This window comes from Hesperophylax consimilis, chromosome 23, assembly GCF_061612785.1.
Source record: "Hesperophylax consimilis isolate HC1 chromosome 23, BYU_Hcon_1.0, whole genome shotgun sequence".
Taxonomy (NCBI): Eukaryota; Metazoa; Arthropoda; class Insecta; order Trichoptera; family Limnephilidae; genus Hesperophylax; species Hesperophylax consimilis.
In genome coordinates, this window is record NC_142858.1 from 20,699,343 (window position 1) to 20,714,094 (window position 14,752).

At 34.4% G+C, this 14,752-nt stretch overlaps 1 protein-coding gene across 2 annotated transcripts in view; it reads right to left on the reverse strand.

Moving 5' to 3' along the window:
- The window catches only part of whd (carnitine O-palmitoyltransferase whd), a 68,317-nt gene that overhangs the window by 14,157 nt on the left and 39,408 nt on the right, over positions 1–14,752 (reverse strand). Inside the window, exons 4-10 of one of the 2 annotated variants that reach the window (XM_089646017.1) lie at positions 9,893–10,169; positions 8,591–8,712; positions 7,570–7,971; positions 7,082–7,260; positions 3,471–3,604; positions 3,168–3,193; positions 2,427–2,492 (exon numbers count right to left, since the gene is read on the reverse strand). In XM_089646017.1, the coding sequence (XP_089502143.1) occupies positions 2,427–2,492; positions 3,168–3,193; positions 3,471–3,604; positions 7,082–7,260; positions 7,570–7,971; positions 8,591–8,712; positions 9,893–10,169 (1,206 nt within the window). The remainder of the gene's footprint in view (positions 1–2,426; positions 2,493–3,167; positions 3,194–3,470; positions 3,605–7,081; positions 7,261–7,569; positions 7,972–8,590; positions 8,713–9,892; positions 10,170–14,752) is intronic. The other variant, XM_089646018.1, reaches the window with a different exon arrangement.

Below are 14,752 nucleotides of genomic sequence, written 5' to 3' on the forward strand. Positions count from 1 at the left end.
ATTGGTGTCTCTACTGAACCAACACTTTTAACTACTGAATTATTTAAAGGAATTATTTTAAGATTTAATTCATTACAAGTGTTTAAACTGATTGAATTTTGTTGCGAGGCGCAATCAATTAAACACCTTACGGTTACTTGATTATTTTTATTGTCATAAGCAAATAACTGCGCGGTTGACAGTAGTACATTCGTAGCTATATTACCCGCAGAAAAATTATTATAATGTTTATTATTACGCGCTATTAATGTAATGGCTTCGTTTTTCGATTGACTTTCAGTATTCACCGTGCTCTCAAAATGCAGAGCGGTGTGATGTCGTTTTTTACAAATTCTACAATCCGATTTAGATGGACATTTCACAGTTTTATGTTTATCGCTTAAGCAGTTTACACATAAATTATTTAATTTCACAAACTGAAAGCGAGCATTTGGTCTTAATTCGTTAAATTGTTCACATTTAAACAATTCAACATGATCAGAATGATTACATTTCCGACACCTGTTACGATTATTATTACTTGACTTCGGTTCGACCACAGCGAATGAATGCGTAACTTTGTTTTTATTATTAACAACTTTATTATCATTTTGCCCAGTTCGTTCTAGGATTTTGACATGCGACCGAATGTATTCTATTAAATCGGTATATGTAGGTATAGCTTTCTCCCGTATAGACATTTCGAAATTTTGCACCAACTGTATATCTAATTTTTTCAGTGCAACATGTAATATTATAAAATCGGTTAGGTCATCAATACCTAATTCCTTGAGTGCAGCTATGGAAGACGCAAACCTTTCGATAAAATTATTTAACTCATTTGGGTTACTAGGTGCCAATAATTTTAAATTCAAAATATTGTTCAGATAAAAGGTACCTAGCACGCGTTTGTCCTGATATTTCTTTTCGAGAGCTTCCCAAATTAAAAAATAATTTTGTTCGTTCGGAAGTATTCCCGCAAAAACTGATAACGCCTTTCCTTGGAGTTTCCCTATCAGATATTGCATCTTTTGCGACGTATTCAAATTTTCATTTGAGTGAATGTTTAATTTAAAAGCTTCATAAAATATCGACCAATTCTCTTGATTACCATCGAACGATGGCATGTCGATCGGTGGGAGCTTAATTAATGGTGAATTATTTAACTTCTGTCGATCGCGTGATGAATCTTGCTTTGCTATAATGCTTTCGCGTATAGAAACTACAAAACAGTACTTATTTTCGAATTTACTCCATAAATCGAAATTCATATTGTAATTTGAATCCTTTTTCAACTGAAGTGTATGAAATTCATCACAAAATGTGTTAAATTGTGCATAATATGTAGCTATATTAACCGTTTGTTTAAGAAAATCCTCCGAACTTCTCGTCTCCCTGTCCGCAATACTTTTCGCTTTCTCGTATAATTCATTAACACGATTATGCATCAAATTAATCTTCGATTCTACTAACTTGATTTTAATATCCTGAGTACTATCGCTAGTCGCCATGATTAATTGTATGTAGGAATTTAAACACAACAATAATTACAAATGCAACCTAGTACATACAAATTAACAAAGTATAAAGAGGAAATAATATTTATTTATAACTTTAAATATGTTAATTTTAAATACCCCGTTGGTAATCCGGCTCGAAAGAACCAAAAATGGTGTCGCGAAGCTACGACTCCACTATATATTTTAAAGGTGGTGTGATATGCCACACGCCCAAAGGACCAGTCCCAAACTACTCCGAATGATAGGTTATGGGACGATATATGCATCCGACAAACCCGATGGACAGTGCAATAATCAAAGGTATAAATCTGGGCTTCTGGAGCACAAGATAAGCCCAGATTGGAATGCAGGAAAGATGGACTCACCCGTTGATGACTATCACACGTCTCCAGGAGTATTAGTTGATTTCACTTCACAAATTATATGTATATTCGCCCTGTCTGATATTAATTATCACTCCGAACTCTGATAAGCAACTGACACCACTTGTCAGATTTTACATGTGTCGCAACAATATTTTTAATATGGTGACATTTTGGGATGGGTAAAAAGGTAGGTAGGACATTTGCAGGATTTGGTATTGACATTACACTTGTCCTTTAAGCCTGTGGATGCATACCTAACAATCCCATATATATTGCGCGAACAGCATTAAAACCTCACTTTTGGTACAAAGTGTAATACGCGATGTCGCGTGCTGTACAACGATACAAAGCAACATACAGATTAAGCTCCTTTACACATAGTTACACATACATATTTAAATAATATTACCAAGCTTATAGTATAATATATGTAATAATAATTATAGATTCCCATTCCACAAGGCGCTGAAATATTAAGTACTGAGTGTTGGTGCTATCTTCCATAAACCGTAGGACTTATATTAAGGTAAGCGAAACATTGTCAGGTTTTGGAAATACCCACAGGTCGGATATGGCTTCGTCCATGATTACTATCTCCCAAAGGTGAGACATCACTCCGGCATCCCCCCTAGAGAGATTGAATAGAAGACACATTATATAGAGAGGTCATCACTACCACTGTCACTCTTCTCTCGATACTACCACCGAGTCACCGAGTACCCTCAGAGTCTGGAGAACGGTAACTTTTTATTGTCTATTCACTGCCTATGTCAGAATATTTCATTCAAAGGTTTTAGTTTTAACAATTAACTCTAAATGTTATTAACATTTAAAACAACATATTATGTTACATTATTATCTGATGGATTGGGAAAGTTATTCGAGGGGTATTTAAAGTAAGTACTAAAAAGTAGAGATAAAACACAAATTAACTCGTAATCAGGAATCGAACCAAGAATCTTTAATTATTCAGGTAAATAAAAATCCTTTTTTTGACCAGTAGAATTATATACATAATTAAAAAAGTATGGATTATTACTCTATCAAAGATGACATTCTTCAGTCTTTACCAAACAAATTTGAATTATTTATCTTCAATAAATTATTGAATTTTATGTTAGAGTAGATAATTTACGTTTTAAAGTATGATCATTATATCAACAGGAACAGGCTGAGCCTAGTGAGGTGGTTAATAAATCAATGAAAAAATTGAATCTCTTTTTACCTAAACCTTTTCTAAAAAAAAGAACAATTCAAATTATTATATTGTATAATACCAATATAAAAGTGGTCTTATTCTTACCATGTGTGTTCCGCATTAAAGCCAACCTAAAAAAAAAACAATATTATAAAATAGTTAATATGTGTAAAAATAAATTATTTCTATCGGAATATGAAAAAAAAACATGTTCTTCCACAAATCACATTTTTCAAAAATAACCTCCACTTAGCCACAAATAATTTCCAAATTTGTTTCACAATTACGAAAAATCTGCATCTTTTGTTGCCCATACTCAAAAAAAACGAGTGCATTCCTCTTAATGTTTTTATATAATTGAAATTTCAAAAGAGAGATATATATATGAAAGAGTTGTATATTGCATACCCTTCCATTGTTTCCAAAGCATAGGGTAAAAGACTTGTCGAACCAACGGTCGTATCCCTTGCCGTGCAGCAAGATCGCACCGTAGCGGTCCAGCTTGCTGGGCTGGCTCTCGTCAAACTCATATGGGATGTCATCTGCAACAAATAAACAAACAATGAAAACACCTGTATTGTATTTTTAATCTTTCTTTACACTGTTCGATCTTTTCTGTAAAAACAAAGTAAAATAAATAAATTAATCATCCCAAGATTAGTGATCTACACCCATTTAACCAATTGACCATCGTGACGTCCGTGATCTTGAGAAAAAATGACATCCTGAAAATTCCCGCATAATTTATTCCAAAGCCGTCAGAGAAGCTGCGTACATCAAATCAAAAATATTTTCTAAAGCAATATTCGAACAAGCGATTCTAAACATATGCATCGTACAGTCCCTTTCTATGTAAGGGTTAAAAAGACATTTTTCCAAGATTTTTATGGAGGACACCGGTGTCCCATCCACAGTTAACAGGTTAAAGAAAACTAATTTCGCCAATTTGTGTAAGACTTTTCGACTCCAAGACAACAGACAGGTTGATAAAAATGATTATGTGTTTTAGTTTGCAACAGATTAATCATCTATTATATATATATTCAAAAAAGTTAGTAGTTACATATATCCACTGTTTTAGAAATTTAATTTAATAGCACCATTCCTCATGACACGCATCTGATCTGCTGTGCGGTACCTTGAACAAGTCACGGTGACTACTACGGCTAGTAGGAAATTGAGCATATTTGGCACGCCCACAACACACTTCTAGGTTTTTACCTCTTCAGTGTAGATCGGATATTAACTATCCACTGCGGTGCGAAGGTAACAAAAATTTGTCTAAAAATATTAATACACATTAATATTATCTTTGCTAATCTAACGCCATTTAAGTGTATATTCCTAGAGAGTTCCGTCATTGCAACCTTTGCCCCAATTTATCAGTACACTAAAAGCTTTGTTTGTGTTTTTTTTACTGACCGTCTGCAACGCATTGTTTAGTTTATAAAAAACTTGTTTAATAAATAATAATTAAATACAAAATATTAACGCTACAGCGTTATTGTACACAATACAAAAATAATATTTGTCAACTTCATGTATATTTATTTTTTCAGAGCCAAAAAGAAAAGGTTTTAAAACATTCTTGAACACATGATGATTTTAATTCAAATAATATATTTTTTAAAACAAGATAAATAAATTCTTATATCACAATTGCGCTTTATGTAAATAATAATAATAGTTTATGTAAACGCACAAGAATCCCAACTGCTCCCAATCGTCTGGAGACAGTGAGACTATGGGATCTCCAATTGGGGTAAGTTGTGAGGCTGAAGGTAGGGATGAGAAGGAGATGGGAAAGAGGAAGGTGAGGTAGTGCATGCTATTCAGATCTGGTCACTAAACACAGCTAATTCCATTTCAACTAACATTACAATTCTGAATCTCTGAATAGAAGTCTGTTACCAGGGCGATAATGAGAGTATCTTCCACTTTGGAACGTGCTGCAAGTATACTAAAATACAGTATTTTATAAGAATAAAAAAATTTATGAAATAAAATTCACTTTTTCACGCCGATTTGAACCCGCAATCTCGGTATTCATAAAATAGAGCCTTACAAGTTGACTACGTAGGCCATCAAAGTAATGTTTTATTATACCGCATGGTTCACATGTATTATTTCACCTTGATGTAAATAAATCAACAATTACATAAATTGAGCATATAATATAAATAACACAATAAAATCAGATTCCAGCTGTTTTGCAAACAATAAAAAATTCTTTGCCAACCCACATATACATCACAAGCAACTGCAAAACGACTTAAAAGAAGTATATCAATGGACAAATGGTTGGCTTCTAAAACTCAATGCTGAAAAATGCACTGTCCTACTTATTGGAAAAACTAACCCTAAGCTTGCATACAAATTAAATGAAACACCCCAAAAGCAGTGACATTAGGAAAAGACCTAGGAGTTACCATATCAGAAGACTTGGATTGGGAACCTCATATTGCTGAGATTGTTAAAAGTGCAAATTCGATAACATATTTAATCAGGAAAACCTTCCTTGACCTAACACCGGACTTGATGTTAAAAATATATAAAACATATGTACGACCTCTCCTGGAATATGCTTTAAAAATATGGAGTCCATATTTTGTGAAAGATATAGATCTAATAGAGAGAGAAGAGAAACGATTTACAAAAATACCAAGAAATATAAAAGACCGGCAATATGAAGATAGACTCAAGGAACCAAGATTACTAACATTAAAAGAATGAAGAGAAAGGGGTGACTTGATTGAGACTTTCAAAATTTTATTTGGAGATTATAGTTGCCCTGGCATCCAAGAAATCTTCACCACCAATAAAAATATAAATCTCTGTGGACATTAAAAAAAATTAATAAACACCTTTCGCATCCAATCCTAGGAATCACTCCCTTCCAAATAGAGTAGTGGATGCGTGGAACAAACTTCCAGAACATGTCATCGATGCTACTAATATTAACCAATTTAAAGCTCCGTTGGATTCTTATTTAGAGAAAAGAAAGGATTAACTTATATTAAATTTAAAACCACTTAATTACTGTTAAATTTATTGCGAAATCAGATGTGAGCGCATGCTGTCTTTCAAATTTCATAGTGTTGTAAAGTCCTGTTTCAACTCGACCACTTTTCATTTCGTCTGCTTAAATTTGTTTTGTGTGTTCCGGGTCCGGACAATCTTGTCAAGATTGTAGCCATTATTAATAGTACCATTTTGATCTGCCAGAGCGCGCTTGTGCACTCTGTCAAATCAACATTATGCAAAATCTAATGTTCAAAGAACTACTAGTTATGAAGGGTATTTAAATAATTTTATAGATATAAGATTACTATAGGTAGCAATTAATACACAAGTACCTCTGAATTGTTATTAATAAAATCAGAATGCCAATGGACAGATAAGATACAAAATAAAATTTAAAACATTGCCAATATCAGTTAATCATGATGATACAATCTAAGGATTAAATTACAAATAAATTTAGAGCAAAAAACAAATATTTGATTTAAAAAAAAACCCAGATAATAACAGATAAAGACGCAATAGAAATAAGGCAGTACGCAATAGAAATAAGGCAGTACACAATTAATGATGCCCTGTACAAAATACTGTATTTGCTAAGTAAGAAAATTGAACAAATAACATAATTTTGACATAAAGAAAAAATAATAGAAAGCGCCCTTGAAGTGATATTCCACAATAATGGCACTTCAGTAATATGGCAAGAGTTTTAAACTCAATGATGGCCATTAAATCGACAATCAGCGCCATTCTGAACGGTCTCCGTTATATGCAGATTCTCGGCAGATTTTAATTCAATTGTGATCAGCTGACAAGCATAGTGGCATGGCGTTATGCTGGACGCTGATCACAATTTAATCAAACGCTGAAATGAGCCGAGAATTGGTGTTTAACGGGTACTGATAAAATGTAACACATTTCATAATGGTGCCAATATTCGATGCGATGGTCATAAAAAGCGATGAAATTTAAAACACATTCAAAAATGAAGAACTGACCAAGGGTGACTGTGAAGGCGGCAGTCTCGATTAGGTGAAGCGAGGTGCGGTTGTGGCCCTTGTTGAAGAGGGTTTGTCGCACATGCGCCCAGTGCGAGCGCTCGCCGGCTGTCAGGCATGCCACCTTTTCCTCTCCATCCAGCGGCTCTGACACATCATCCAGGATCATCTGCATCTGCCTGCAAGCAATCAACCAAATAATGTTCACTATTAATAAGACCCCAGAAGGTACAATTAAAATATAATATATCAAGCGTACTGGCAAAAAATGTTAACCCTAAAATCGTTGTTTTGAGTAAACAAGCATTCAAATTGTGTACCAACTTTAATTAATGACACACGTAAAAAAATACAGCTGAACAATTAGTTCATTGCATAGGGTGTAATTGTCCTCCTCATTCAGACTAAGCCGATTGCATCTGTTGGTGAAAACAGTTCTTTGATGAGGTGGCACTTAAACTGGCCTATAGCAAAATGATGATAATTACACTTGAATTTCTGCAGGCTTGAGCAGGCGACCACGAACGTAGATGACCACCTTAAAGTAGCGCCCCTTGTGGTAGACCACGATGTGATTGCTTTCCTGGTAGTGCACGATCTTGTCGGTCTCCACGCCGGGTACGCGAACCGTGTTGAAAATGCGCTCATACTGCCAGGAGCACAGCGGCACCATGCTTTGCACCATGATGGGCTCCAACTCCTGGCGGTCCACGTGGCGACGGAACTTGAGGCACAGGTAGATGACATTGGCGGCACGTGCAGCCTGCACCGTGGTCATGTGCATCAGCAGACCGTCAATGCCGTAGAAGTTGGAATTGATCATCAGGGGGGAACGACCTCGCAGATACACGTACTCTTCCCACCAATCAGACACGTAGTTGCTGGACCACCTACAATCAATAATTTTAGATTTAAAAAAAAGAATTGAGTAATCTTAAATAAATACGTGTACAAATTTCTGACATGGGTGAGAAATGAAGATTATCACCATTTTCATTTTTTTTACATTTGAACTGTCCAGTTTCACTTTTGATGGCATGACTTGGCAAATGTGCTGGACAGCTGATTTGATCTATAACTGAAACGGGTCAAGAAACAGCAGTAACGGGGGGGCCCTTACAGATTTCAAAGCCAAAATCGTTCTTCAAATGTGAGAGGACTCCAATTATTCCCAAGACATAACATATTCAAGGTATTCCATACATGTATTCATTCCCACCTAGAATCTGGGATGGTTACAAGGAATTGGCACCAGAACAAAAAAACTATAATTCGTTATCATTGAAGTTCTTAATAATAATATAAATATTTGGGAGATTTGCGTAGCGCCATTTTTGTGCAAAATCTCCTCAAGGGCGCTGTACAAATACATATTACATTTTTACAATGGAAACTTGTTATTTTTACTGTACATTGTAAAGTGTTAACTATTTAAATTATTAGTTATTTGAAGTATAATATGCGTTTCTGCTTATTAGTTAGGTATTCAAATTGTTTGAATATTCATACCATGATTTCAGTACAAGATATCTCTGCAACTTCACGGAGATGCCCTTCTTGAATTCATCGGCCAAATTGACCATCCTGTTGTAGTTTTCATCATCGAGCAATGGCCGGACACTTCGCAGATACTGGAAAAAACATTTGGATGATGAGAAAAAATCAATAATCCATATTGCAAAACTACCAATGAAGCACAAGGCCATAAGTGAAGTCAATCTTACTTCATGGGCATACGAATGCGCAATTCTTTGTACCCTGAATTCATGAATGTGTTTTACGAAAATTTTATTACTGGTCAGTAAGTTTAGTAGGTATTAAATATTTTTGTTATCAAAATAAGATGGTAGTTAATATATCTGATTAAATCTTTTGGCAAATTTTTTACTGTGTAAAATGTGGAGTGGCTCAAAACTTGATGCAATATAAGATAAAGTACCTGTGCATAATCTTGATTGATAAGAAATAAATATAATGAAAGCAATTAATACTATATATTACAATATCATTATTCCCACTGCTGAAGTTGACGTTGGAGCTGACTGCCCAAGTGTGGGCAAATGACTTATTTAATTTAGATGGATAATATTATAAACAAAATTGCAATCCTCAGAACAGACATTGTCTATTGAGGAAACTATAACGGTCGGCATCAAAAAAAAATCAAAATTGAAAATCATATTAACATGATAGTGTATTGGCAATATTTTCAAGAAGGGAATGATACCCTCAGTACCGTCCTAATAAGATACCACCAAAATTAAAAATTGATTGTTGCTTAAAACTGCCGCTCCAAAGCGGGGTAAAAAAACATGTCTCATGTTTTCAGCGCCCTTGAGGTGATTTCTCACGAAAACGGCGCTACATAAATTAGCCAAATATTATTATTATTAAATGAAAGTTTTTTGATTGACTTCTGGGTGATATTTTGTAGGCAATAACTAACATCTGAGTGTTGCTGGAAAGGTCAAAAGGAATATTAAGAGTCGTAATCACTCCGTGATCTATCCCCCTAGTAACCCCTCATCGGGTAGTTTTCTAGTGGTCGTATCTGAATAAACAGGTGCTTACCGATCTTTATTTTCCTCCAATTCCTCCAGCCGAACAACATTAAAATGGAGTTGCCGTAGTTCCACAACCGTAGGTACATATTTGAAATATGTTTTTAATTATTCATGCAAACTGTAACAACTGTACATTAATAACGAATCAGATGTGATGATGTCTGTAATGTTACACAGATAAGAATAATAATAATTGGATAACTTGTAATGCCCATAATATGTAACATAAAATAACTATCAAAGTTACCCGTGTCATGGTGTCGTTGACGGTGGGCAGAGGTAGGCGCGGCAGCGAGCCCTGAAAGCTGTAGAGCTTGGGAGGATTCCAGCCAGACAGTAGCCTGACAACGCCGATCCACAGCTTGGTGGGCAACGACACGCTCCCTCCGGGCCCACGTGTCTCGTACATCCAGCCCTTGTAGATGAACAGCACCTTGAGTGTGTAGCGGATGGCAAAGATCACAGTCAGCCACATGACCAGCGCTGCCAGCGCACATGACACCACTTCCCAAAATAGCGTCGATCTGATTGACAAAAGGAAGCGATAAAAATTACATTAAGCGTTCGTATTCATGAACAAGGGCTTGGGAAATAAGCTCTGAGAAAAAACCAAATGTTTCATCCAATTACTTTGAATGTGTTATCCATTAAAGTCGCCAGATTTGAATTCCTAATTTTGACGCGTGGCTATCCTGAATGATGGTATACATTATACATATAAATCATTTGACGCCAATGCTTTAAAAATACATAAGTGCATGTTAGGCAAAGAGTTGGTTGCAAAAGCGATCAGAAAAGAGAAAGGAGAAAAAAAAATCATTTTGGTTATCGCACAACATAACGTGGCCCTGGACAACTAGTTTCTATCTGACTCGCAAAGTTAAGTGTTATTGAACCCTAAAGTAGTACTCTCTAGAGCCCAATATCGAGTATCATTGCAGTGTCAGATAGAACTTTGTTGTTCCAAGGGCACAATAATTCAAGAAAATAAATAACATGGTCAAAGATTATGGTGCAACTTGGAGATCTTCGCATACATTATAATATAATATGAACATAATAATCAAATATAAAGAGTTCTAGGATTTGATGGCAAAGCGCAGTCATTCACATACACTTATGGGAACATGTTAATTAACAAAAAATGCAATTAAATTTCAGGTGGTTGTTCATTACATAATAAAATTTAAACTAAATAAAATGAATGTAAACATTAATCTGTCGTACCGATTTCTTTACATGCTTTAACTGTGACCATTAAACAAACAGAACAGTCAAAGTATGCAGTTTAATAGCCAGAGAAAAACAGCTATAATCTCTAACAGTTGTAATAGTAATTTTAAATATTAAAGCAGATAAAAAATTATTTAATCATAATGATTTTTTATGTGCTACAACAAATGTTAACATAGGACTACAAAAAAATTGTCGCAACCATGACAGTAACTTTGAGAGTATAAATTAGTTGTAGCTGTATTTGAAGACCTCCATGGTTGAGTGTTTACGATCCTTGGCTATGAATACTGAGTTCGCAGATTCAAATTAATTTTATTTGATTAATTTGTGTTGTTTCACTATTTATTCATTTAACCGCTTCATTCTTTTAAACGAGTCACGCTCGCGCGCTAAATGCGTTCCAATTTCTGCTAGCCCGAGTGAAACTCCCCGGTTTCGACTTGCAGTGTTCTATTTTTAGCTAACACGAGTAACGCTCGTGGAAGTTAGCGATGTATTTTACTCAGTTTGAATTGAGATCGGTCGTGTTTTTGAGCTGCTTATTTCGTTCTTATTTATATTTTAATTGAAAAATGTATAAACTTTGAATAAATCATTTAAAAAACCTGATTTAAAAAAAAAAAAAATTATTAAGAAACCCTAGCAATAAGTGGTTAAGGCGATGCCATACGTAGTAATGCAAAATCATGTGTTTTTGGTTTGAAAATTTGGTCACCTAGAAATGTTTCAGATGCTTTAATTAAATACTGCGAGTAGAATACATCTTGGACTTTGAAATAATCGAGTATTTTTTAGATAAGACTTTTTATAAGCCCAGAAAAAAATAATGTATAAGGCCTATGAAAACTACTTTAATGTTTAAAATCTCCTACTTACGAACCCATTTTCGGTTATGATTTTATTGTATAATGTGGCAAATTAAGTTATTTATAAAATGATCGAAAAAAAATTAAATATTTATGCCTGAACATCCACAAAATAAAATAAAAGGCACTTTTTGGCCATGTTTTTTTCTTGCATAAATCAAAACAGGCGGATGGTGTTAAGCGGGAATTTAAACCTTATCGCCATCTACGTAAGGGTTGTTATTGATAGCGGCTCAATTTAAAATATTCCACGACTTAGTGCATCGCCTTAAACAAAATATTGTATTTTTGAGGCACGTTTCAGAGTGGTATATACTTTTAGTATCGCTCTAATCAAATACCATCATTCAGAAGCGAAATTTTGCTTGAAATGGTGACCAAATTTGAATAGCCGGATACTTTCCCACCTTCCTCTTCCCTTCCCCACTACCTTCAGCCTAACAACATACCCCAATTGGGGATGGCATAGTGTCACTGGCTCCAGACGGTTGGGAGCATTTGGGCTCTTGTAAAGTACTCACATAAAAAAAATTTGCATGTATGTTAAAACACTAAAGTAACAATTATTTTTATAAGCAATAATTGTTCGCCTGATCGTCTCACTATACATAAATAAAATCTTGTCTTTAAAACATTAATTTATCAAAAAAATAATAACTAAAGTAACAGATCGCAAAAAACACGCAGCATTCTTAAGTATAATTAAAGTCTTAATGCTATGTGTGACAATCATTAAAGCGGTTTTGTAAATATATAATTTTGTTTTAATATAGTCGCTTAAAACTTTATAACCAAAAACATCAAACCTTGAGACGATGCCTGTCACATTTCACATTGTTGAAATTTTCTGTTTGTTATTTTTACGCAGAGACAGATGACGCACTGAGACACATACCCAAAAGTAAAATATTTTAAATATATCACTACGAAGGTAAACCTTTGGCCGTATGTGATATACATATATAAAATAAACCTGGTATTTGTTTTTTAAGTGAATAAATATGTTGTAAAAAAGTTAATGCCCATTTAATAATATTATGTTGAGCCTGGGTATGTAATTTCACTATCATTGTGTACCTTTAAACCCGATGTTATTATTTTACTTATTGTTGTAATTCATTTAAATAAATATATATTCCTACACAATCTGAACTTTGCCTGGGTACAAACTGATAAAATAATAAGACGTATAACTCAGACAATGAGAATAGTCTATTTTAGCAACGCAGACCAGGCTCGCTATCAATCAAAATATAAACAAATTATCAGACAATATTTTAATGCAATACTATTTGCAATAAATAATGGTATTTTTTAATTGCATAAACATAGTTAAAATATTTGCTTACGCAACAGTTGCCAAAATTGGTTTTTAAACGGCAATATATTACATGGAACATGCAAAAGTAACTGCCGATAGAAATGTAGGAGAATAAACACACTGATGAAGAGAATAAACACAATCCAAGAGTTCATAATGCATAATAAATTACTATATCTAGATACTCGTTGTAGCTATTTTGAATGCCGTTGGCAATACTTTCTTATAAATAGTAGATGTGTTCAACTGCACGGAATTTAGTTACAAGAAGGCTATAATAACATTCATTAAAATGGTAGATGTGTCCAACTGCACAGAATTCAGTTACAAGAAGGCTATAAATTATAGATGTGCTTAACTGCACGGAATTTGAAGGCTATAATAACATAACTCATAAAAAAATGGTAGATATTTTCAACTGCACTAAATTTAGTTATAAGAAGGCTATAATAACATAACGCATAAAGAATGTTATATGTGTTCAACTGCACGGAATTTAGTTACAAGAAGGCTATAATAACATTCATAAAAAATGGTAGATGTGGCCAACTGCATGGAATTTAGTTACAAGAAGGTTATAATAACATAGCTCATAAAAAATGGTAGATGTGTTCAACTGCACGGAATTTAGTTACAAGAGGGGTCAGATTATGTCCGAGCAGGAAAATATTAAATTTGCTCAGCAGCAGACTATAGGCTTCCTGATTATGTAAGAAAAAAATAATGGCGGCTTCAGCATCACTTGATTCTGCAGAAATGTTTTATCGCAGTATAACAGATGACAGCTAAAGTGTTCTTTTTCATTCTATGGTTAAACAAGCTTAGATAATTTGTGAAATCGTAAACTTAAGTTGCGCCGTGAGAGAAGATTGTTTGGCAACCAGTTGGCTACCGGCAGTTGCCGACCAGTTTCACTTTCGTTTCAGTTGCCCCGTGAGCGAATGGACTAAAGTACCCAATTGTGATATTTCTTGAACAATATTTGTTTACGTATGAAACTGGTGAATAATTTAAAATCGTAAAATTCGAAAGACTAATAGCCACCGTCATTCTAAAACAACCACAGATTACCACTTGTCACATTTTGGAACTGTAGATATTGGTATTCTAAGCTTTTCCTCATACTTACTCAAAACTGCAAATTTTTTAGTAGTTAGACTCTGGAACTGAGGTATCGATATGAATCCGTGTGTGAGTGGGTAAGTAAGTGTGCATGTGCATTGTGTGTGTGTGTGTGTGTGTGTGTGTGTGTGTGTGTGTGTGTGCGCGACCGTCGCACCTATGGTGACGTCACACGGCCGGAGATCTGTCGCAGCTATTCAAGATTCAACCTGAATTATTCTTAAAAAAAAACACTGTTTGCCGATAAAATAAATGACTGAGCGTAGCAGTACTGTTTTGACTCAAACTACTCGTACTACTCGAACAATTATAAAGTACAACTTTTATTAAAAATAAATATTATACTTAATTTTAGTTCATTGTTTAGACGAAGAACGTAAGGTGAACATATTTTTTAAAAGTTTTTTTATGTCAGCATTAAAAATTTTAGATTTCAAAAATTATATGTTTATATCTAACCATAAAATTTGAAGGCTTATTTCATCACCAGCCTCACAATATACCCCAAATTGGGATGCCATAGTCTCACTAGCTCCAGACGGTTGGGAGCAGTTGGGACTCT